Source organism: Schistocerca serialis, unplaced genomic scaffold (assembly GCF_023864345.2).
Source record: "Schistocerca serialis cubense isolate TAMUIC-IGC-003099 unplaced genomic scaffold, iqSchSeri2.2 HiC_scaffold_1451, whole genome shotgun sequence".
NCBI lineage: Eukaryota > Metazoa > Arthropoda > Insecta > Orthoptera > Acrididae > Schistocerca > Schistocerca serialis.
Window position 1 is genome coordinate 1,401,667 of NW_026047682.1, and position 24,192 is coordinate 1,425,858.

The 24,192-nt window shown below is 45.0% G+C and overlaps 1 protein-coding gene across 1 annotated transcript in view; it reads left to right on the plus strand.

Annotated features, from left to right (window-relative positions):
• LOC126443323 (uncharacterized) overlaps window positions 1–24,192 on the plus strand; it is a 63,999-nt gene that overhangs the window by 34,181 nt on the left and 5,626 nt on the right. Inside the window, exons 5-6 of the mRNA XM_050090916.1 lie at window positions 7,770–7,945; window positions 16,552–16,760. Coding sequence (XP_049946873.1) covers window positions 7,770–7,945; window positions 16,552–16,760 — 385 coding nt within the window. The remainder of the gene's footprint in view (window positions 1–7,769; window positions 7,946–16,551; window positions 16,761–24,192) is intronic.

Sequence of the window (24,192 nt, forward strand, 5' to 3'; positions counted from 1 at the left end):
CATCCCACGAAATCTCATCCCCATGCTACAGAACTTCTCGATGTTGTCGGTCAGATGTACATTGGTGTTCATCATTTTACATGTTCTGATAAATCAGAGATGCCGTCCTCCCATTCATTCACCAAGTGCCCGTTCTTTGCATTCATTATGGAAATGCCTCTTATTTTACTAGAGAGTCCAGATTTCGTTTGGAAAGACCCCTTCTCCATCACAAGCTGAAACTCTACATCATAGAGATAAGTGGCTCCCTTTGCTACGAATATCTTCAGGACGCGTTGGTTCAGCAAATTTCTAAAGAGACGTGAGCATGAAGCGTTGTGAATCCAGGAAGTGGTGTGATCCTCTTTGAAGCGGCATGTATTTGTCATCCTACAACCCAGACTCGTCAAAGTGCTGAACTAGAAAGTGGGCATCATGCTCGCTGAAATTGTGGAAAAGATGGCTGTGTGCTGTGGCAGTTGGTACTTACAGTTACATGGGTTGTCAGCTGCACTCTGGGACTTCCCCGTTACGTGGCCACAGTCTCTACAGGGAGCTTCCTCACCTCTGTCCAGTCACAGTCCCCAGGTATAACGATCAGCTGCCTGCTTGTACAGTGCATCATTTCCTTCACGTTGGTCATGAGGACGTTTTCACTATAAATGTTATAAACATCCCGTACAAGACTTTCAAGCTCAGTGAGCAGCCATCTCGCACTATTCCCTTGACATAAGATTTTAATTTTAGAGTTATACGTGCTCAGAACTTGATGGGTAGCCACATATCGTATGCATCATTTTGTGACAGTGATATGGGAGGCAGAGGCACCACGTTCACACTGTACCACAGGAGCTAGGAGGCGCTCTAAATCGACGTAAACGACGAAGGGACAGAAGTGTTGGTGGGAGGCGTTCTTAAACTTCGGGAACCGTTTATCCTTGATAAGCATTTCCACACGTATTGTTTCCTGGCTCTAGCAGTCAATCAGGTGTCTTTCAAGATACATGCTCTTGGTAAACGAGACATCCACAGCAAAAATGTCTTGCACCTTTTCTGTTTTCATTTCAGAGGAACGTAGGTGGGACATGCATTTGATCCAAACGCTGTGTTGCTTATCGCCTTCAGAGATTAGCAGCAGGTCTACACTTTTTGGATCTTTCTCAGCTAATATGGACAAGAAGAGGGGACCACCTAATTTACGCTTGACTTCTTTGTTGATGTGCCACACAGTGTGTTAATGTTTGTCTTCTCCTTATGGCTTTCCAACTTCCGGCCATATACGAGAAATTAGATCGTCAGTCGATATCTGGTGTTTGTTGTGTATCTGTATGCCCTGAATTTTTTGGTTAATTTCTATCGCTAGTGAGAAGCAACCACGGAAATCAATTTAAATTCCTCTCATCATGATTCTGGGCATTAGGACATGCTTTTTTTTTAGCAATGTATACTTTTGAACGGAGATGTAACTGAACCCCACAATAAGTTGATCAAAATCTTATGAACATAAATCAAGGCAGAGCATACAGCTGAGTGTCTTACAGGACTCCCTTTCCTGCACCTCAGAAAAGTGACTCAGCATGACCACTCTGGTATCGACTCACCCCATGATGTCACGACAGCTCTCCCCCTAACTTGGACAATGCTCTTCCCCTCAACAACACGCTGAACTCCTAATAATTCTGCACACGAGAAGGAGAAAGAAACGCAGTTGTTAAGTATCTAAGGAAGGAGAAATAAAAATCCATATTCGTATAATAATAATAAATTCTGAGTACTTACACACAGAACTGTTGTTGTGTTCATTACTGGAATACACTTCCAGCAACTCATCATCAGTGGGCATGTTTGTCATTAAGGGCATATCCAGCATGGGATCTAGAGGAGGTGTATGACGTCGGCAGGGGAGTGTGTCTGAAAGAATATGGACAAACCCAAACGAAAACACAGGTGCAAAAGAACTAGTAGCTGGTGGTCGCGTCAAAACAGCGATAATCGCATTGAGTACAAACTAGAGCATCTCAAAAATAACAAACAAAAAATTTAATACTGTAGAATAAGCGATATCTTCCTCTGAACGATCGAAGTCGTTCCCCAGAGACCATCATCATCGTCATCATCATTATCAGCTGCTGGGTTCAGATCCCACAGCGAGTAACGCCTGCTCACACCTAGAAAAGGAGAAGTGGAACCCATAAGAATCACTTACACTACTAGCCATTAAAATTGCTACACCAAGAAGAAATGCAGATGATAAACGGGTATTCATTGGACAAATATATTATTCTAGAACTGACAGTGATTACATTTCATGGAATTTCGGTGCGTAGATCCTGAGAAATCAGTACCCAGAACAACCACCTCTGGCTGTAATAACGGCCTTGATACGTCTGGGCATTGAGTCAAACAGAGCTTTGATGGCGTGTACAGGTACAGCTGCCCATGCAGCTTCAACACGATGCCACAGTTCATCAAGAGTAGTGACTGGCGTATTGTGACGAGCCAGTTGCTCGGCCACCATTGACCAGACGAATTCAATTGGTGAGAGATCTGGAGAATGTGCTGGCCAGGGCAGCAGTCGAACATTTTCTGTATCCAGAAAGGCCCGTACAGGGCCTGCAACATGCGGTCACGAATTGGCCTGCTGAAATGTAGGATTTCGCAGGGATCGAATGAAGGTAGAGCCACGGGTCGTAAGACATCTGCAATGTAACGTCGACTGTTCAAAGTGCCGTCATTGCGAACAAGAGATGACCGAGACGTGTAATCAATGGCACCCAATACCATCACGCCGGGTGATACGCCAGTATGGCGATGAAGAATACGCGCTTCCAATGTGCGTTCACCGCGATGTCGTCAAACACGAATGCGACCATCGTGATGCTGTAAACAGAACCTGGATTCATCCGAAAAAATGACGTTTTGCCATTCGTGCACCCAGGTTCGTCTTTGACTACACCATTGCAGGCGCTCCTGTCTGTGATGCAGCGTCAAGGGTAACCGCAACCACGGTGTCCGAGCTGATAGTCCATACTGCTGCAAACGTCATCGAACTGTTCGTGCAGATGATTGTTGTCTTGCGAACGTCCCCATCTGGACATGGCTGCACGATCCATTACAGCCATACGGATAAGATGCCTGTCATCTCGGCCGGCCGCCGTGGCCGTGCGGTTCTGGCGCTGCAGTCCGGAACCGCGGGACTGCTACGGTCGCAGGTTCGAATCCTGCCTCTGGCATGGGTGTGTGTGATGTCCTTAGGTTAGTTAGGTTTAAGTAGTTCTACGTTCTAGGGGACTTATGACCTAAGATGTTGAGTCCCATAGTGCTCAGAGCCATTTATACCATTTGAACCTGTCATCTCGACTGCTAGTGATACGAGACCGTTGGATCCAGCACGGCGTTCCGTATTACCCTCCTGAACCCACCGATTCCATATTCTGCTAACAGTCATTGGATCTCGACCAACGCGAGCAGCAATGGCACGATACGATAAACCGCAATCGTGATAGGCTACAATCCGACCTTTATCAAAGTCGGAAACGTGATGGTACGCATTTCTCCTCCTTACACAAGGCATCATAACATCGCGTCACCAGGCAACGCTGGTCAACTGCTGTTTGCGTATGAGAAATCGGTTGGAAACTTTCCTCGTGTCAGCACGTTGTAGGTGTCGCCACCGGCGCCAACATTGTGTGAATGCTCTGAAAAGCTAATCATTTGCATATCACAGCATCTTCTTCCTGTCGGTTAAATTTCGCGTCTGTAGCACGTAATCTTCGTGGTGTGGCAATTTTAATGGCCAGTAGTGTATAAACAAAAACACTATAGAAAATATGTATACTTGCTTTCATCCTCAGCCAAGGTGACCATGATGAGTGACATCACAGCGTCGTCGGTAAACAGTGACAGCAGTGCGGCGTCGTCATTGTTGTCCAACGTGCGTGGCCATGACTGCAGTCACCATCGTCGTCACGGATACCGCACGAGCGCTTGACTCCGATATCAGGGCTGGCTGGCAGTCGGAGAGGGAGAAAGACTCGCGTCGCCCTCCGCAGGGCTGTTTACAAACCCCTTCGGCCACGCAGCGTGCGCTGATCAGTAATTCAAGTCGCAGTCCATCACGCTTCTTCTCTCCCCACTAACATTACTTACACATAGCGCATTGCGACAGTGCCCAGCGTGTTGGTACACATTTGAACATGCCTCTCTCAACTTGCTACTACTCTCATTACTCACCAAGCGTGGACGCAAGGCAGCACAAACGGGTTTATTTCTCGTAAGAAGAAGAACTTCCACATATTAAACGAGTGAGTTTGTGCTGTGACAGAAACGCACGAAATGGAATATGCTGGCTGCAAGTAGCTGCTGATCGGCTACTTTTGAGCGACACATTGCAGAAACTTGGGAAATCATCTCGACAGTTCTCCAAATTAGTGTAGATGTCACCTGGTAAATAAACGTAGCTGACAAAAGAACTGTAAAAAATGAGCTCGGGAGTATCTAAATAAGTACAAAAATTTTATTAAGAAAATAATATTTGCAAATATCTGCAACACAAGTAAATCCGTTTTTCTCTCCATCACCGTACACTTGCCTAAGGTGTCTGACTGACATACAGTTGAATGATTCCAAATTCAGGATGGCAGTGTTCTTGAAAATATCCCACATTCTTGCCACCACCTCACGACCTTTGACGTGCAGGACGCTCTCTCTGTGATCACAGTTTCGGAGTGATGTCAGCATATCCTCACAGGTCATTCCTGTATCGTGGCGGCTACTGCGATAGTGGGATCGAGTCAATCACGCTACTGTCTTCCAAGACATGCAACACTTCGTTGTTCTGAGCAGCTGGGCGGAAGTGACAACTGTGTAGAAACTTGTCGAAACACAGACTGAGTTGATGCGTGTGACAACAGCCGCACCTTTAATCATCTTTAAACATGAAGCGGCCGCACTCGTCGTGGAGGCCTCGCCCGTGAGCAACAATGTTGTACCAGGAGGCGGGCAGCTTGGACCCTGGCAAGCAGGTCTTCAGCTGTATCTACAGGTGTTTCGTACATAACCTCAGAGAATGAGGTCTAGGGTTGTAAGATCCAGCGATCGCAATGGCCATCAGAGGGGACCCCCCCTTTCCAGTCCTACAATGAGTGTATTCTTCTGGTGCTTGGTGCTTGCAAACATTAACATTAAAGTGGAATGATCTTGGATAATGCCCTAAAATACCTTGACTGAGAATCTTTGCTGTTGGCCTCCGATATGGGTGGCGTGGGTGTTGTCCTCATTCTAGATCTGCCTGTTTGGCTTTTGAAAACAACATCGCGGATGAATGAGGCCTCATCCACAAACAATACAAACTGTATGAAGTTGGACAGTACAGCGCAGTGAACGATACTGGATTGACACAAGCAGACATAGGGCTCAAAATCCGTTCGTCGCAGTGCTTGCACATTTCATCTTTGATTACTCATTGTGCGCTGTACACAGCAACACACCTCACCATGAACACGACACAAGCTATCTGATGCAATGGAAGCTGACAGCAGGGTCAGTGGTGTGCTTGCGGCACAGGTTAATGCGCCACTGCGATGCTTGAGTGCTACGAGCCTAGTTGTGCACAGTAGGTCCGTTTGGTGGTCAGGTGTCTGTCTACACTGTTTATCAGCTGCTACTGTTCCAGTGCACAACGGACACCCGAGATCTTTGCCAGAGTGTGAAGAACTGCAGGCATCATTGCAATACATGCATTCAGACTGACAGTCGTTGCTTTGAAGAATTACTATGAGCTACATTGTTGTTCGGTGGTGTATGCTGTGTATGTCCTTAACACAATAAATATGCACTTTCGAGTATTGGTTCCCTATCTCAATTTAATTTATTGTGCAATCACTGTCACCTGTTTCAGTGTGACCCAAAAGGATTGGGGACCCCACGTACAGAGAACAAGAGCAGTTCTGTCCCACTTCCCTCAGACTCTCCCGACGGCACCCATGTCTGTGGTGAGCACTCACCTTCCAGAACAACATACTGGGTGATGCTAGGGTAGATACAAGAAAGGAAAACAGAATGGGAAAGTGCGAGCGGAACTCACGCACTAAGGGTTCTGTACAAACTCTACATCCTGGGAATCAAGATTCCCAATAATTTTTGCCTGTTATCGACACTTTGTAACTTTACTAGCAAGATTCTGGTCCCAGGAACACCAAGATCGGTTCAGATATTCTACGTTATTTCCTCAGCCCAGCCCAAACAAACAAGAACAAGCAAGCAGAGGACTTTAGTTTATGTATGTAGGGAGAGAAGATTTAATAACACATTTCTGTTTACGTACTAAATCATGAATACAACATACAATTTATTTTTGGATGCAGTAATGTTCGTATGTTATACTTTCAACAGGTGATGAATACAATGTATGTCCAAATTGAAAACGACATTTTTATGCGATATAATTACAAGTTAACAAGTTTCAGATTTTTTGCTTTACTTGTACCGGAAAACTTAGTTGTTGCCAAATCTCATGATTCCAGGTCAACGTCGGGCACCCTATAGGTTTCGACGAGTGAGTTTTCGATTATCAAAACACGAGACATAAACGGCCGTCCGTATCTGATGACTGGAGTCAGTTATAAGCTTACAGCTTTTACGCCGCCAAGGGTCGATATACCTTTGTATGTGACATAATTTGAACATGATACCCAGAACTGATCCAGAGAAAAAGATTCCCAACAGATGGACAGACAAATAGACTGATAAAAAATAATACTAAAAGTATTTTATAGAGTTATATAGTTACCAATTATGGATTTTATGATTTTTTCCTTTATTTGCACGGTGAAATCTGGCTTCTTCCAAAATGTCATGATTCTAAATCAACAGGGAGCACCTTATAGATTTTTGTGAGTGATTTTTCGTGTATGAAAATGTGTAATTAAATGGCCATATCTTTACTGCATTGACTTAGAAACCTACAATTTGTACAACGCCAAAGGAGCATAGACCTTAATATGTGACATAAATGCGAACTTCGTACCCGAAAATGGTCCAGAAAAAATGATCTTAACACTCGGGCAGTCAATACATTCCTTCAAATCTGCAATATTCGAGACATGTTCAGATACAGACGACATCGTGTTAGATGACGAGCATCAAACGCAAATTTTTGGCAAAAGCGATCAGCCAGGCAACAGACAAACGCTACAAAATTTTGAGTCAAACTGACATTTCGTGTGTGCACAATTAACTCAGATAATGTTTCAGATATGGAGCGGCTGATGTCTATCATTGCGTTTGTAGACGGTCATAACATGTGTTTAGGTTTCTCACAGCGTTGGTAACGAGTAGGATTTTGACGGATTTGTCAACAGTCTGGCTATTCTATTTTCGAAAATCGTTCAAAAGTTTGAATAGAATCTCGTCAGAGCTCCAGCTACGCCATGTGGCTTTACACGTAGGAACTCGACGCTGCTGGCAGCTCCAGAGCATTTCAGTTGGATACATCGTCACGGGAGTATACACTCATACATTCAGACGTCTGTAATTTCAACTACCAAGAAATATCTGCACCTCTCTTATCGGATGTCACAGTTTGAGAAATGCACTTATTTAATAAAACCCCACTAGGCATCTGCTGTGCAGTAATGTTTTTATGCCTGTACAAAACTGAATGTACTACACTCATGCGCTGGCAGTAATTTCAGTGTCATGTAATAGTGCTACGTGTTACTGTATATTAAGACAGGCTGCTGCTTGTGGATGTTACGAAAGTAATTTGAACTATTTTCTGTGTGTCTCAGGGTAACCACGCAAGTGGTCAGCAACTCCACGGTTGGATTAAGGACATGGAACGTGTGAAAGACATGCTGCGCACGAAATTAACCGGATGGGTACAGGACTTGCAATTCGCCAGCAAACAGGTGGAGCACTACGAGGTGGAAGAAGACAAGGACCACCCAGGGCACTTGATACTCAGGTATAGACCAGTGTACACTCAAATGTCTGTCGTACTCACTATGGTTATTTGGAGTTTATCTCACTTTTATCCATGGAAGTATTCATTAAAGTTATAGAAAACACAGGGATCATTTAATTCAGAATGGAGTAAAGAACTAGCACTAATAGACAGTAGTGAAGGACATGGTTACAGAAACTCGTGATTTACAAAGTTTTTTGACTCCGCTAAGCCTTCGATTTTTTGATTCGTATTGTGTCTTAAAATGTGCCACGTATTACGTAACAGACCAGCGGAGAAAACTGACACAAAAAACGATGCTACTGCATTTACTAGAGAAAGCATTGATCGTTACAGACACTTCCGAAGTTTTCATAATTTGTGGAAACAATGATGTGGAACCTGACACGAAAAGTGAGCGTGTTCTCGTCTTATTCGGGACAAAAAAAAAAAAAACACTTCGGGAGAAATTACGGTAATACCGTCTAGTTGCGACTCTAGTCCAGATAATGGCATCCAGTCGGTGAGGGAAAGAGGCCACAAGTCATGTTCATCTCAATACATGGAGGAAAAATCTAAGCAGCGATGAGGGAAGATGGGAAGACGTCAGCAGAGGGCAGGAAGCGGATAGCCATCGTTCTTATATTTTGTCCTGTGGTTGGTGTGTTTAAATCAGTCCGTAGTATAGAGCGTAAATAGTGGAGGTTGTGAGCGGGAGGAAAGCGGAATAGTGTCTCGAGTGTTTGACATATGGGGCCGTGGAATGGAGTGTTGTAGGAGATATGTTGGCACTATGGAGGGTGACCAGGTGGCTTCCTATGTGGGAATGGGCAAGCTCCCAGCAGGCACCCCAGGTCTTGTGGCGGTGTTGTTGGACTCTTTCAGGTGGCTTATTGTGGAATAGCTATGGAGATGGAGAACATGGATTAGGATGGACAGTTAGACTCAGTCGTGATTGCTCTCAATTAGATGAAAGACTTTTGCAGTTATATCTGAAGATGTCGGTAGGGGAGCTACTTTGGGATGAGTGTGTCTGGGAAATGGACTAGGTCTTTTGAAACGAAGGTGATCATCCGACATCTACAGTTAAGTTCATCATGGGAATTGATGTGGGTAAACAGCTGTGGAGAGGCAGTGGTCAGTGTGAGGAACGAAATTATGTGCTATAGGATTTCTCGGACAGAGACAGGCAGTAGGACAGATCACGGCCAGGGTGGTAAAATACACACTCAGGATAAAGTATTATGCAGGATGATTGAACATGATTTGTAGCCACCTGGAGCTGTTTTTGAGGAACGGTATTGTTACTCCACGATGTTTATGGTGTGGGGATTTTTGGTTTGCTACTCCACATCTGTCATCAGAACTGTGAGTGGGTTACTGATTCACTGTGTACGGACACATGCAGATAGTGTGACGGGATAAAACCATCGATATTGTGTCAGGCAGTGGGAATGAAGGTAACAGTGATTGGGAAGGTGAACTGAAAATCGGAGATGGGTAGATTTGAAGACAGGGGTGCACTACACAAAGGAAGCAGCTAATCGGATAGCAGAGTACTTGTGGAGTGCACGTGGGGGGTTTCAGGCTGGCCAGTAGTTTGAGGTACTCTCATGAACACTCGCCAGTTGGTACACATGTAGGGAAATCAGATAGCTTTCAGAGTAAAGTCAGTTCGACTCTGAAACTTTTATCAGTCAACTGTCGAAGTATTTGTAACATAGTTCCCAAATTTGCTCTCCTCCATGAACGCTCTCAGCCTCAAATTATTCTTGAATTGAGAGCTGGCTAAGACCCAAAGTAAAAAAACTCTGAGATATTTAGCGAGTCTTGGAATGTTTATCGGAAAGACATTCGACGCCGTAGGAGGGGAAGTGTTCATTGCAGTTGACAAAAAATATTCTCTTTACTGAGGTTGCATTTGAGTGCAATAGTGAAGTTACGTGGTCGCACATAACAGGACTAGGTGAAACCATATCAGTTGTTGGATGTTTTTACCACCCACCCGACTCCGCTGGGACAGATGTGGAGCCATTCAAAGAATCAGCATTGCATAAATATCCAGATCACGCGACACTAGCTGGCGGTGACCTTAACCTACCGAGTATAGGCTGGGACGTCTATGGATTCACTGCAGGTCGTGCTGACAGACAGTCTTGTGAAGGACTTTGGAACACATTTCCCGAAAACTGTGTTGAGCAGGTAGTTCGGCAGCCAGCACAAACAGGCAGGACCTTATCGATGGCGTCAGCATAGAGATGGGGATTAGTGATCGTGATTTCATCATAGCGACTATGGTTACAAAAGTCAGTAAATCAGTCAAGAAGGCTAGGAGAGTTGATATGCAGTTGTCAGCTCTCACTTAGACAATAAAATACAATCATTTAATTCCAGAATTATCGTCATAGAGGAATTATGGCTAAAGTTTAAAGAGATTGTAAATCGTGATCCGGAAAAGTATGCGCCTACTAAGTGGATCAAGGGCGGAGAAGACTCATCGTGCTTTAATAACAAAATTCGGAAAATGCTGAGGAACGAAAGGCTGTTACATTCTCGGTTCAAAAGAGAACGCCCAAATGAGGACAGCAAGGTTTGTATATTCGTGCGTCTGTGAAAAGATCTCTGCGCGAATCATACAACAGCTACCACCGGAGAACCGGAAAAAGTTTTCGTCCTCTGCAAAATCGTTAAGCGGATCTAACGCTTCTATTCAGTCACACGTTGACCAGTCTGCTTTGGCGCTAGAATATTCCAAAAGGAAGGCCGAAGTTAAAAATTCCTCGTTTAAGGAATCGTTCACGCAGGAGAATGGTACAAACGTGCCATCGTTTGACCATCGCACAGTGTCCTGTATGGAAATCATAGTAATGAGTACCCCTGGCGTAGAGAAACAGCTGAAAATAAATAAGTGGCAATGCCTAGGTGGTATGCCAGTTTGGTTTTATAAAGAGTAGTGTATGGCATTGGCCCCTTACTTAGCTTGCATTTACCGCGAATCTTGCGATCAGCTCTAAGAACCAAGCGAATGGAAAAAAAGTGCAAGTGAAGAAAGGTAAAAGAACGGACCCACAAAATTACAGACCAATATCCCTAACACTTGTTTGCTGCAGAATGCTTGAACATATTCTCAGTTCGAACATAATCAACTTTCTTCAGACTAAGGAGGTTATGTGCACAAATCAACACGGTTTTGGTAAGCATCGCTTCTGTGAAACTCACCTTTTCCTTTTCTCGCATGATGCACTGAAAGCTATGGATGAAGGGCAACAGGCAGATCCCATATTTCTAGATTTCTCGAAAGCATTTGTCACGGTGTCCCATTGCGGGGTGATAACGGAAGAACGAGCATATGGAATAAGTTGAGAGACTGCAGGTTGACACAAGATGACAAAATTTCTAGTTGGTGTGATGAATGGCAGGTGGCTCTTGCTGTAGACGAAAGCGGATGAGTAGCAAAAACGAACCCGCAATATCCGGATACGGCACTCCAAGTGTCCTGCTTACCACAGTCACTTCGTTGAAATATCTGGACGTAATGTTGCGAAGCGAGATGAAATTGAATAAACGTGTGAGGATTCTGGTAGGAAAGGCGAACGGTCGACTTGGGTTTATTGGGAGAGTTTTGTGAAAGTGTGGTTCGTATGTAAGGGAAACCCCGTGTAGGACGCCAGAGCGACTTCTTGTTCAGCATTGCTCGAGTGTTTGGGATCTGCTCCAGGTCGGATAGAAAGAAGACATCGAAACAATTCAGGGGGAGCAGGTAGATTTCTTACCGGAGTTTCGATCAGCATGCAAGTGTTACGTATATGCTTCTGGAGCTCAGCGGGGAAGAAGACACTCATTTCGAAGAAAACAACAGAGAAAATGTAGAGAACCTGGCTGCAGAACGATCCTAATAATGCCAGCATACATTTCTGGTAGGGACCACGAAGACAAGATACGAGGAATTACGGCTCCTAAGGAGGCATATAGACAGGCGTCTGTCCCTCGCTCTGTCAGCGAGCGGAACAGGAAAGGAAACGACTAGTTGTGGAACAGGGTACCCTCCGCCACGCACCGCACCGTGGCTTGCAGATTATGTAGGTAGATGTAGACACAAAGGACGATAGTTGAGAGGAATTATTGGTTTCATGTCCGAAAATTTAGTGAAATCATTTTTGGCTTGGTTTCATTTGGAATCGTGATGTTTTATCTATTCTATTTCATTTGTTTGGTCTTGTGACTGCATGCATGTGGGTTGTGGTGTAATAGGTGGCCCCAGTTGGGTGTAGATAAGGACATTGACAGGAGTTTATGACGGCGGTGACGAATGTGGATGTGGTTGGAACTTCTGGCTCCGGCAGTGGTGGGGGCGTTGGGGCGGGCCGCGGTTTGGGGCTGGCGACGGTGTTGGCGACAGAGCCAGCGGCAGAGGCTGCTGGAGAGGGATTCGACGGTGGCGCAGGTGGCGGCGACGGTGGTGGAGCATTTGACGCAGGCAGTGGCGAAGGGGATGCCGGACTACGGCTCTCTGTGAGTGGTGAAGCAGTGAAGACGACGACGAAGGGTGGGAGATTGTCGGCGAAGAACCACTGGGAGAGTCCAGCTGAGAGCTGAGGTGCTGGCGGAGTATGGTGGGGCGTGTCAGTAAAACGGAGGATATACTTTGTACTGGAAATTTTGGGAGGACATTTTGAGGTTAACATGAGTAAAGCGAGTCAGAGAATATACTCCAGCCGAGAATGTGCTCATCGCGAGTAAAAGGGTGAGGGATGTTGCTCAAAACAAAGAACGTTCTCCGATTTCGTGTCAACAAAACTAGAGGAGCTTCTCACAACCGGAAAATATTGAAGCGAGAACTGTAGCAGTCTTCGGGCTGAGTAAGTTCTGTTAAGTTTTACCTACATTTTGGCAATGATGGCAGAATTCATATTGCTTGGGAGGCAAAAAAAGAAATATATAGCCCAACGAAGTGCTGAATTGAGGAGCTGTAGAAGTTTATATCGCTTTGACAATAAGAACATCATCTACGGACGACCTCTCAAAAGAAGTGAAAATTGAAACATTTTTATTGCTATTTAGTAGACCCAAGTTTTCAGACTGACGTACGAGAACATTTAGCTGTAGGCCTACACCAAACAACCGTGTCGCTGACTTTTCCAGACGTTCACCATCATGTATTCTCACAGCATAAGTCTTATATAGTGTGATGTTAGAAATAAGTAGGGTTACCAGAAAAATTAATAACTGGTTTATCGCAAACCTAGCTACCTGTTACTCGTAACGAACGCATGGTGGGGCGCTTACGTGCTTTCCAAGCGAGCAGACAGTTGTGGGCCGTATTTAACCAAAATTATCTCGTGTTAGTGAACTCTGACAGAGTTCCAGCTTGGAGTAGATAAAAAGTCATGTAATCTTAAGATTTCGTTCGCATAATGTTCGCCTAACTTCTATAACTGAAAAGTTTTCCGCATGTTGTAAATTCGGTAACCTCAAGAAAATGCATTTTCATAAGCTGTACGTAATTGTCTTCATAATTTGTTGCCGCACATAAAATAAACAAAATGAAACGTAGTGCAACTCTGCCTGAACACACTGGTGCCGGTTCCAGACATGTCGCCCGTTTGAGCGAGCTGAATGACACGTGACACTGCACGTGCTTTCTGTGCCGGACACGGCAGACCACACACACCGAGAACTCAGCAGGGAGCAGAGGTAGTGAGAAAAAGGAACCCTCTCGTCACAGATTATGGCTTCGAATGTTTTGCTCGTAAGAGCTTTCTCAGAGATTTTCCTTTTGCTCCGAGAATCTTCCCTAGAGAACGTCGTCTTGTTTATTCATACGACCCAGCGTGTTTACCTTCTGTTGGATGTCAGTACAAAGTCAAGGGGAGGGCGTGGTCACAGAGCTCCAACGGCAGTGGTGCAGCTTAGGTAGCGCCCTCCTAGTCCAGGCAGCGCACCATTTCGTGTCTCTTCTGTAGTTCACGTATCGCCATTTACAGTCGGTCATTTCTAAATTCCTCCAATCCACTTCGTTACTGGACTCGCATGACACCTTTAGTAATGGCTCCAGCACTACAGGCCAAAGCCGCCTATAGCACACAGACCCCTCCCTGCCTCTGCACGCAAATTGTCGACGATTGACTTCGTGGCAGCGGTCTGCCCCGCTTGTCGACACTCCAGCTCCATGTGGCGAGCATTTATTTCGTCCTCTGTTGATTTGCCAATTTGCGTTGCAACGCACTTGCTCCTAAACTGAATATGGCAGTCAGTGTTGTATCATTATAGCTGTGTAGTACATTCGCAACTGTCCAGAAGTTTCGAGATTTTCTTTAGAGCTTGTTTCAGTGGATATTGTTTGTTCACTACCTTGCTGCATTTAAATCCGTTCTTTCGTTGCCTTATGGAATGAACGGCTCCATTACGTTAAAACAGCCCTTTCCCGAAATTCTTCCACAACCAAATCTCCGTATAATGTTTATTCAGATCATTGTCAGTATGCACGTACATCCTGCATCTGGGGCGTAGAAATGATGATTTTCATCACGCCACGGGTTCTGAGTCCCAGCTTGTCAGTGTTGCAGGTGTGGTACTGTAACTCCAAGCAGAACAGCGTGCTGGTGTACGTGGCGTGGAAATGATTTGTGAGCCTTAGCACCATGGCACCACATGTCTTATGGGAGGGACAGCTTTCCGGTCAAACTGAGGACCCAGACATCACACGGAACTCATTATGATGCAGCTTCATGCTTTAATTGGCAATGACGTTGTCAATTAAAAGTGATAACCAAGGACCATACTACAAGGAGTACACGGAGTACGGATTGTTCTGCACTGTATGGAAACTTTCCATCGTTGATGGGCTGTAGGGAATGTAGTCGTAGATTAATCAGGAAAAAATTGTCTCATACCCGATTCTGAGGGCTCCATTCTCATCATAATATGTACCTGACACATATGCATCGAATCGATGTACCGAACACTGACCTTAGGACAGAGTTTTACGGCCAACAATTTCTGTATGATAATTTGCACTGCCAAACTAGACACCCGCACCAACCAATCACGAAGCGAGACGGAGCGAATGCTTGAGAGCCAAGTAAACAAACATTTTTATGCAATAGTGAAGCGTCATTTTGTCAAGTTTTACGTCAGCAGACATGTACTTCTGCACGTCAAGCATAGCAGTGTGAGATGGTGGGATGCACACTGCCGGATGTAAGCGGAAACATTGTAAAAATGCCACAGCTGATAAGGGTATAATGAGTAAAACGAAAGACCTATTGTGAAATAAAAACACATGTTTGGTATTTGCAAAGACGGATTTGAAATAGTTCAAGTCATCGTATCGCGCTGCCCTTAGCCGTTGGATTGGCTGAAAGGGACTGAATAAGTGGACCTGCTTGACGGTACACTCACGTTTGTCCATAGAGCTCTTCTTCCTGTGGGAGTTCCGCTTTCAGCTGTCATACAGTCTTTACGGAAAATTATCGCAGATGTCACATCACCTAATGCAGATAGGAAACTCCCTGGCAGGTCAGAGCCGTGTGTCGGATCCCCGACGTTTCAAGTGACTGCACTCTCCACTGCAGAGTGAGGATTCGCCCAGGAACCAACTCCCGAGGCCTCTGGTCACTGCAGTGCCCATCCTTCCGGGAGCGCTGGTCCCGCCAGCCGTGCAGGGGAGCTTCTGTGACGGCTGGAAGGCAGCGGCTGAGCTACTGGCGGAAGTAAGGCTGTGACGCCGGCTCTCGGTTCCTGCCTGCCCAGCTCTAAGTCTATTTTTTTAAGGACGTCATATTCGCCATTGACTTTAGAAATTGTTTTACAATTGCAGTTTCGACCTTATGAGCCATTTTCAAGTGGTAATGTGGAAGATTTTGCTTCAGCTAATGACAGACATGTCTACATGTCAGCGTCTAAAATCATCTATAACAAATTCGAACAAGTCATTCATATCCTTAACATAAATATCACATGTTCACTCTCTTGCAATGCATACGAAATTCTTCTTTAAAGAAAAGAGGTATTCTGCAGGAAGCGCTGGAGTTCTGCTGTGTGATGTGCCTGAAACCAGTTAAAACGGTATAGTAGCACAGAACGGAGTGGATGATCTGCAAGAAATAGTTACAATCGGTGTCTCACTCAAGTGCTCTGAAATCTAAAGATGAAATCTCGATGCGCTAAAATGCTAAGAAGATTTGCGATTGTTTGCTGTGTTACTATGCATCCTTTAAAGAATGAAAAAGTTCCAGGTTTGTGTCCCAGTCTGGCACACAGTACTCATCTGCCAGGAAGTTTCTAATGCACTGCTGAGTGGAAATCCGCTCTGGATACTTTTAGCCGCGCGGGATTAGCCGAGCGGTCTCAGGCGCTGCAGTCATGGGGTGCGCGGCTGGTCCCGGCGGAGGTGCGAGCCTTCCCTCGGGCATGTGTGTGTGTGTGTGTGTGTGTGTGTGTGTGTGTGTGTGTGTGTGTGTGTCCTTAGGATAATGTAGGTTAAGTAGTGTGTAAGCTTAGGGACTGATGACCTTAGCAGTTAAGTCCCGTAAGATTTCACACACATTTTTGGATACTTGTACGTTCTTGCATAAACTATACATGCTAGGTTTTCAACTTTTAACCTGGCAGCTTGTGTGCTACAGGCGGCCGCTGTTGAGTGAACGCCTGCTGCGCTATCAGCCGTGGAGCCCCTCCTTTGACGACGACTACAGTGCGCTGTGCAAGGAGCGGCAGCCAGAGGCGTCGCAAATGTTCAGCCTCGCTCACGAACTGTACGCCTTCCATCGTTTCTACTGGTACCATACAGCTGAGCGCATCGGTTCATCCTACGGAGATGATGTCAACATTGTAGGTAAGTTTAATACTGGGACCCGGCCACTTCACGGTTATGCGCTGAACACTGTTCAGTTGTTCGAGGAATGAGATTTTCTGATTTGTAGTTTTAGATATTGCGTGATTTTCCACGCCACGCAAGATAATCTCTGGTGCTCTTTCCAAAGTCAGTTTTTAGATTCCTCGGCAACTCTCCGTCTGGATCTATGACAAGCTAACTACTTCATTTCGATATATTATTGACTTCTTCATTATGCAGGGACTAAAAAAAGACTACGTACACAAAATTTTGGATTGTTTAGAGGAGATTAAAAAGAACAAATTTTATGTGAGACAGATGTCGCAGGTGTACCCTCCACCTGCTCGTGGCCCGTGAAGGTTTCGACGCCAGCGATGTACAGAGGCTGTGTGATGTTTTAGAGACGTTACTCAAGTGCCAGCTGGCTGCTAATGGTTGTGTAACACACTCGAAACAAGTGGGTGTCTCACAAATAATGTTTGCAGCCTCAGCGTAACAGGCAACCACCTCACCTGGTGTGTCCGCCAGTGTCTGGTACACTCAACAACTCCCTCCCGTAGGAGGCACGCAACACCTCTAAAACAGGGCCCATCCCACAGCACTTTGAACTCTGTCTCTGAACGTCAGTGCAGATAAGACCTTCATACGTGTGCGACACGTGCCTCATATAAAAATGTGTTCCTTCTTATCTTCTATAAACGCTCTAAAATTCTGTACATGTAGTTTTTTTCAGACCTGGTCTAAGGCTTTTTAAAAATGGCGAATGGTTTCTGCAACTTAACGGCTACAGACAAGCTAATGTTTTGTCAGTACTGTAACTTGTGTAGTGTTCTACATTTCTCATCTATGATCCTGGCATGATACTGTTCGTATTTACTAATTTTCTTTGACGAATAATATTTCCATTTGTAACTGAACACTTAATTGTACGAAATACACTGTTAATATTATCCTTAGAAGTGTTAATACTATGAACTGTAGTAGGACTGAGGAAACACTGCATTTTCAGCTATCGCACCTGTCTGCTAAACAACTCTATTTGTTCAAATCACTATATTCTTTAAATTTATTATTTTATTCTCGTTGCTGGATCATCTATCGATCATCTATCTATCGTGCACCAGACATGAAACGAGTTGTAATCGTTTAATTCTCTCTTTGTACCTCCCTGATAGCTACTTGTTCGGTAGGGAGTAACTCCATTTAAATGAGAGGAAAGTAGGACAGTGGGCTTGTGCTCTCTCAGCGGAAAAATTATTTATGCCTGCCGTTATCAATCTTGACCGCTTCAGGCAATCGAACTTGCAGGGTTTTCATTGGTAGTAAGCCGACTAATTAAGAAACTAAGGTGGTCGCAAAGGGTTACAACAGATAAGGAAGTAAGTTATCATAAGAATATCCGTATACTAGAACCAGGAACTGTAATACTGAGAAGAAAGGCCTTTCCAAAATTTCGGCTGTCGCCGATAATTTACTGCAGACACTCATACAAATAATACTGGCACATAAAAGGAAATACGCATTGTTAGCAAGTTACTAAACAAGCAGACTCTTACCCATCTGTTGCCAGACTGAGCTGCACTCTGCAGCATGTCTATAATTATGATTGTAACTGTTATGGACACCGAGAACAAACGTGTGAGCTTTAGTTGATGTTTCAATTCCTCAAGAGTGGCGACAAGATATTAAAGAATGAGCAGCGACAAGACCTTACAGAGTTGTGGACCACTAGCCGTTTGTCTGGAAGCTAAATTTAAGCCCGACCTTAAAGATATCTTCAGGCGCTGGGCGGTGTGGCCGTACGGTTCTAGGCGCTTCAGTCTGGAACTGCGTGACCTCTACGGTCGCAGGTTCGAATCCTGCCTGGGGCATGGATGTGTGTGATGTCCTTAGGTTAGTTAGGTTTAATTAGTTCTAACTTCTAGGGGACTGATGACCCCATCGTGCTCAGAGCCATTTTACCTTCAGGGGAAAGTTGTCGTGATAATCCAGAGAGATCGGAGAGGTTGTGGCAGTACGGTCGAGATAAGGGGGGGGGGGGGGGGGAGGGGGAGAGAAAGAAGAAACCGGTGCGAACCTCTTCTGAGCACGTGGCGATGTTCGAAATGGTTTGCACCATCCAGCAGGCTGCTGCAACGCCCCTGTCTGAAAGAGTTGCCCTCGCCACTATTAAAACCGTGGCGCTTCTCTGCCGGCTTCTTTACGCATCACTGTCCGGCAGAACTAGATGCTTGCCCACAACAGACCAACGTATCAAGAACTGAGCCCTGATCTGTTGTCGCTGCCATTGTGTAACATCACCTAAATCGCAAATCCAAGCCTACAGATGTCACAAATACTTCCTGTGTGACGACTATCTGACCCAGTATCGCAGAACCACCTGGCCTATCCCAGTTACAAACACGACCACCCATCAGTAGGACGAAAAACCAGTCCAAGTTGCAAATTTTTATTTTTTATTCATTCGATGACTTGATTCGGACCGAGACCCATTTTCAAATCACCATAACATAGTCGAAAATGGCATTTCCGAAGATGTCAATAACGTGCAATGAATATTTACAGCGCATACAGATAACTCGTCGAAAGAACAAAACCTTGGAACGGTTTTTCGTTCACTGATTACCAGAAGCTGCTGACCCAAACTACTGCAGCATATTGGAAGTTTGGGAAACCACCCATGTTAACTGTGCCCAAATATACAATCCTTGCACAACTGCATCATCTATACAGCCTCAACTCGAATGATCTAATAAATATAAAGTAAACGCATTATTCACGACACTAAACTTACATTCCGCATCCCAACAACTACGTGCATTGCATCCTCACCATCAAATATATTGAGTTCAGATCCACAATGTTCTACACCATCAGTCGAGCTCACCGTCATCATCTCAACAGTTTCTTGTGTCGCATCCCTAACATGAAAGACATCCAGTTTTTCCACAACATTCACTCGCCTTCTACTCTCGTCCAACAGATGACGGCAACACCAACAGTCACCTTCCACTTTTAACATCCAAGTCACCTATTCCAAAAAGCAATCCTACTTTACCTTCAGCCACACCAAAACATCGGCTTAAAACCTATACCTAACCTTGTTTCACCACATAAAACATCAAGACAATGCAGCAGCATAGCATTCCACCCATATGTCTGTTCCCTCACCTCCAACGAGATCTTCATCACTCACATGTTATCTCAATGCTACAACAATACTTTAATGAAAATTGTTACAGTCTCGTAACACAGTCCCAGTCACTATACACTCTACAAAGCACAGATAATTGCTACAACATAGAATCAGATGGTACTGCCAATGGGTGCTTGTGAGACATCCTGATACCAGCACCTCACTCTGCAGATCAGAAACCCTGGGATTGGTGATACACATGAACAAAAACACTGCCACATTTTCCATAAACTGAACACTCTATTGAAAAAGGATTCATTCTCCTCTCATCCATAACAACCACACGTTACCAAACAACCTCAACAAGCCAGACTCAGTGCTTCATATCTTAAAGATATACTCACTGTATCTAATGATTGCTCGACAATTCGGTACATACAATGTCACACAAATACGACCACCATATCTCTTGGTCCCAGTTTAAAATACCTGTCTATAACGCCACAAAACGAATTAAATATAGCATTTACAACACAAGACTATAAAGCCACACATTTTGTGAGCGTGTGGGTTGGTGCTATTCTGTCATTCTGCGCAACAGATTAATCTGAGATGTACCCTTTACCCTTTGGCCCCTGCAAGATGCAATTTCCACCCCCACACTACTACAGAAGTCAGACAGACACTCCTAAAGTTCTAAAGAGAAATGCCTGAATAACTTTCAGCAATAAATACCTTCTAGAGTCGTCCACTGTAAGGAAATGACACAAAAATTCACAAAATGTGTTACGTAACTAGTGGGATACTTGGGTACTGGAGTAGTGCTAGTGTAAGATATACATGAAAGTAACGAAAATTATTATTTATTTTGCAAAAATTCTGAGAAATCACAATAGCACTTTTAGTTATGAATTGAACACGTTATTTGTGGGTTCTTTTCAGAATGTGAAGTTACCTCTTAAGGATAGGATTCGGTAATGAAATTTCTATACAAAGTTTAAGATTGTTATTGACTTGGCAGAATGGCTGAGAGCCGCACCTACTCAACTTGAATAATTATCGGTTAGAATGCTGCTAGGTACAGTGGAGGCTGTCACGTGTGATATGCAGTGAAGGGTACTGTTGTGGAGGAAATGTGGGGGTCGCAAGAGCTGTAGCTGCGATGACTGCTGTCTGCGCCGCTCGCTGCCGACAAATAAGACAACTCTCGTTCTATCTGGATTGACCTTCGCCAATCAAACTCTCCCTACGCCTTGATGAAGTCGAGGACTCCTGTTCGCCCCTAGTCTAACTATTGGCGTGGTACACCGGTCAGGTAACCAGTCCACCGCGATGCCACTCAAAAATTCGCTCGCAGGCGTTTAACTATTACTCAGTCCGTTCACACCGCACAATAAGTGTGGCGGCCAACACAGTGAACAACATTTAATCGCAAGGACTCAATACACAGTTGCACTTCGATTCGCTCTCGACAGAGGTGCTCTCCTAGTGAAGTACTGAGGAGAGACTTGTTCCTCGCTCTTTGAGTACACGTACGAGCGCGCACGCTCTCGTTACGTGTTCTCGCTCCAAGAGCGACAACGGAACGGCCCCTCTGCACGCCAGACGTGAAGGGGTATATCTTTCGATCTCTTCCATTACTCCTTCAGCTCAAGGCGTCAGAAATATCCTCTGCCAGTCAGCATTGCTCTTCTAAAACGGGAGAATGACGTTTTGTTTAAGGTGACCAATCCGGAAATCTGTAGTATCGGTGTTTGGCGTTTGCTGTCTCCCTGTGAAAATCTCTGAAACTGCGTGCTATGTGTAAAGAATGCGTAGGCTGGCCGCTCCCACACAATGTAGCGGAATTTGCTTTTAAGCCGAACACGGGGTCGTCCTTTCACTAGGGCTAACGCTGTCTGCTCTACAGGCGGTCACTGGCCGACGTAGATAGCTTGTGACCGGCCTCCTGTGGTGCAGTTGCCTCTCTCGAGCTAAAAGCTCCTGTGACCGTCGAGTCTGGAACGTATGTGTGTACGCCAGCCTCGAGTATTTCAACCACGGTGTGCACTTGCGACTTATTAGTTATTTGCATATCGTTTACATGAATTCATACAATACTGACTTTATCTTATCGAGTTTGGGCTCGAATGAAGCGCCTTGATGTGCAGAATATGATTGTGAGGGCGGAATATGGAAGCAATGAAGGAGACCACGACGTCTTACAATTTCAGGAAATTCTTATGAGAGGCTGCTCATGACTCCATTACTTTCGACCTCCTTAAAAAAAAAAAAGAGAGAGAGAGAGAGAGAGAGAAGCAAAACTGTTATTTCCTACTAGCTCTAGTCAAGTTGTGTGATATCATACTGTACGCAAGTTTACATCCGACGGCTCCCCTACGATTTAAGGGTAGTGTCTTTGTATACTAATCAAAACGTCATGGAACCCAGGTTCGAACCTCGCTACTGCTTAAATTTAGAACAAAAATCGTCAGTAATGATGGATGGGAGGATAGAGCTTCAAGGCACTTTTTTCCCCTGCTCCTAAAACCCTGAAGAGTCTGCAATGCTCAAAGGCATGAGAATGCAGAAGGTAATGGGAACCACTGGTGTCTGTCCACAGGACATGTGGCCTATAATTGAAAAGTGGTATGATGACTCCTCCACTGGCGAAATATTCCGCAATAGTCGCACATTCAGATCACTGGCAAGTGCCAGGTGTCCCAATGAATTATGTTTACTGTATAGCTCCTTGCCTGGCACACCATGCTTCTTTTGTCACTGTAAATCTTACTCAACAGCATACCTCCATCTGCCTCGATAACTTCACCTCTTGGTGTAGCCTCTGCTACATCAAAAACACTTTTGTTAAAAACCCAAGGAATTATTACAATAAATACCACCAATCATTTCTCTCTCCCTAACTTCCACCATGGCACACATAAACATGACTGTGTGGTGGTACTCTCTTCAAAGGTAAGCTGGTTCGAATCCAGGTAATGGAAGAAATTTGCATTGCTGGTATTCCCCCAGTAATGGGAGGGGGAATTGAAGCACAAAGTTTCTCATCACCAGACCTCGTGTCAGTGTTCTGCATTACATTACCTCTCCTCAGTGTATCATGATACACTGATGCCTGTGACACTGTTGAAGGTGACACATGTGGTGTCGACGATAATCGCCTGCAGCAAATCGACAATCGACCACCGCAGAGATGCTGTACACGTAAGCAGCATCGCCACCGCCTATGAGAAAGAAGTAGTAAGCCACGCCTCCTGTAGCTTCGAGGCGCCACACACGACAAGTATTTCCAGCTCTGCCACTGCCTGGTACGAGTTCTGCCAGAGTCCAGCCTGAGTTCTGTTCTGTCTACGAGGGTATCAACAGTTCCATGACGACTGCAGAGAAGCGACGAATTTCTGCCTTCAGAGTGCAGTGTCGGCGTAACGTCACTCAGGCCAAGCATGCACGTACAGAGAGTTGAGGGCCAACAACAGACACACATTTGGCACAGTTGTAGTAAACGTTCAGTGCTCATCATCTTCAGACCTGCACTGTAATGCCGCTCAGTGTTTTCAGCAGCTCCTGCGTATTTGAACCCCAATTAATACCACGCGTGCTCCCGCAGTCACAGCCGCGAGGTGTTAAAAATAAGTTTATCGCTTTCCAAACAACAAGGCGTTCTTTTCATTGACTGTTTCATTTATGTACTTGTAAATTTATTAAAACCAAGACACTACAACATGTGTGTCGGAAGTGGATGTTAAGCTCTTAACGCATCCATTATAATGTACACTCAACAGATAACTCCGAGTCACAGTTCTCTCACAATGCAAGGACAGTGCCCAATTACGTGGAGGAAGATAAGCGCTTGCAGTAAGGCGGTGGACTTGCTGCTCCATTCCTCTCTGCTGACATGGGCAGAGGACTCTCACTTTCTCATATCTTGGAATAATCACGCGTCCACAGCTTACAACAAACTCAAATTAAGAAGACAGGAAACTCGACAATGTGGGGATTTCATCATTCAGCCATCCTCTGTACTTGGGTAAAACCCACTGAACGAGGCGATGCTGTGGTAAGCTGTTGGCTCCAAACTTGATTTTCGACCATATTTAGTTTCTCTGCGATGTCCCTACACAGCTTAAGGTGAATGACACGACGGTTCCTATGGATGGACGCAGCTGTCCTGCTTCCCCGTTCTTCCCAATTCTGGGTTATGCTCTAATTGCTGTTTCACCAACAGGACGTTAACCCCTGATCTTGTCTCTTCCTTCGTCTTTCCAAAAGCCTTAGTGGCCCCAGTGTTACTTTCGC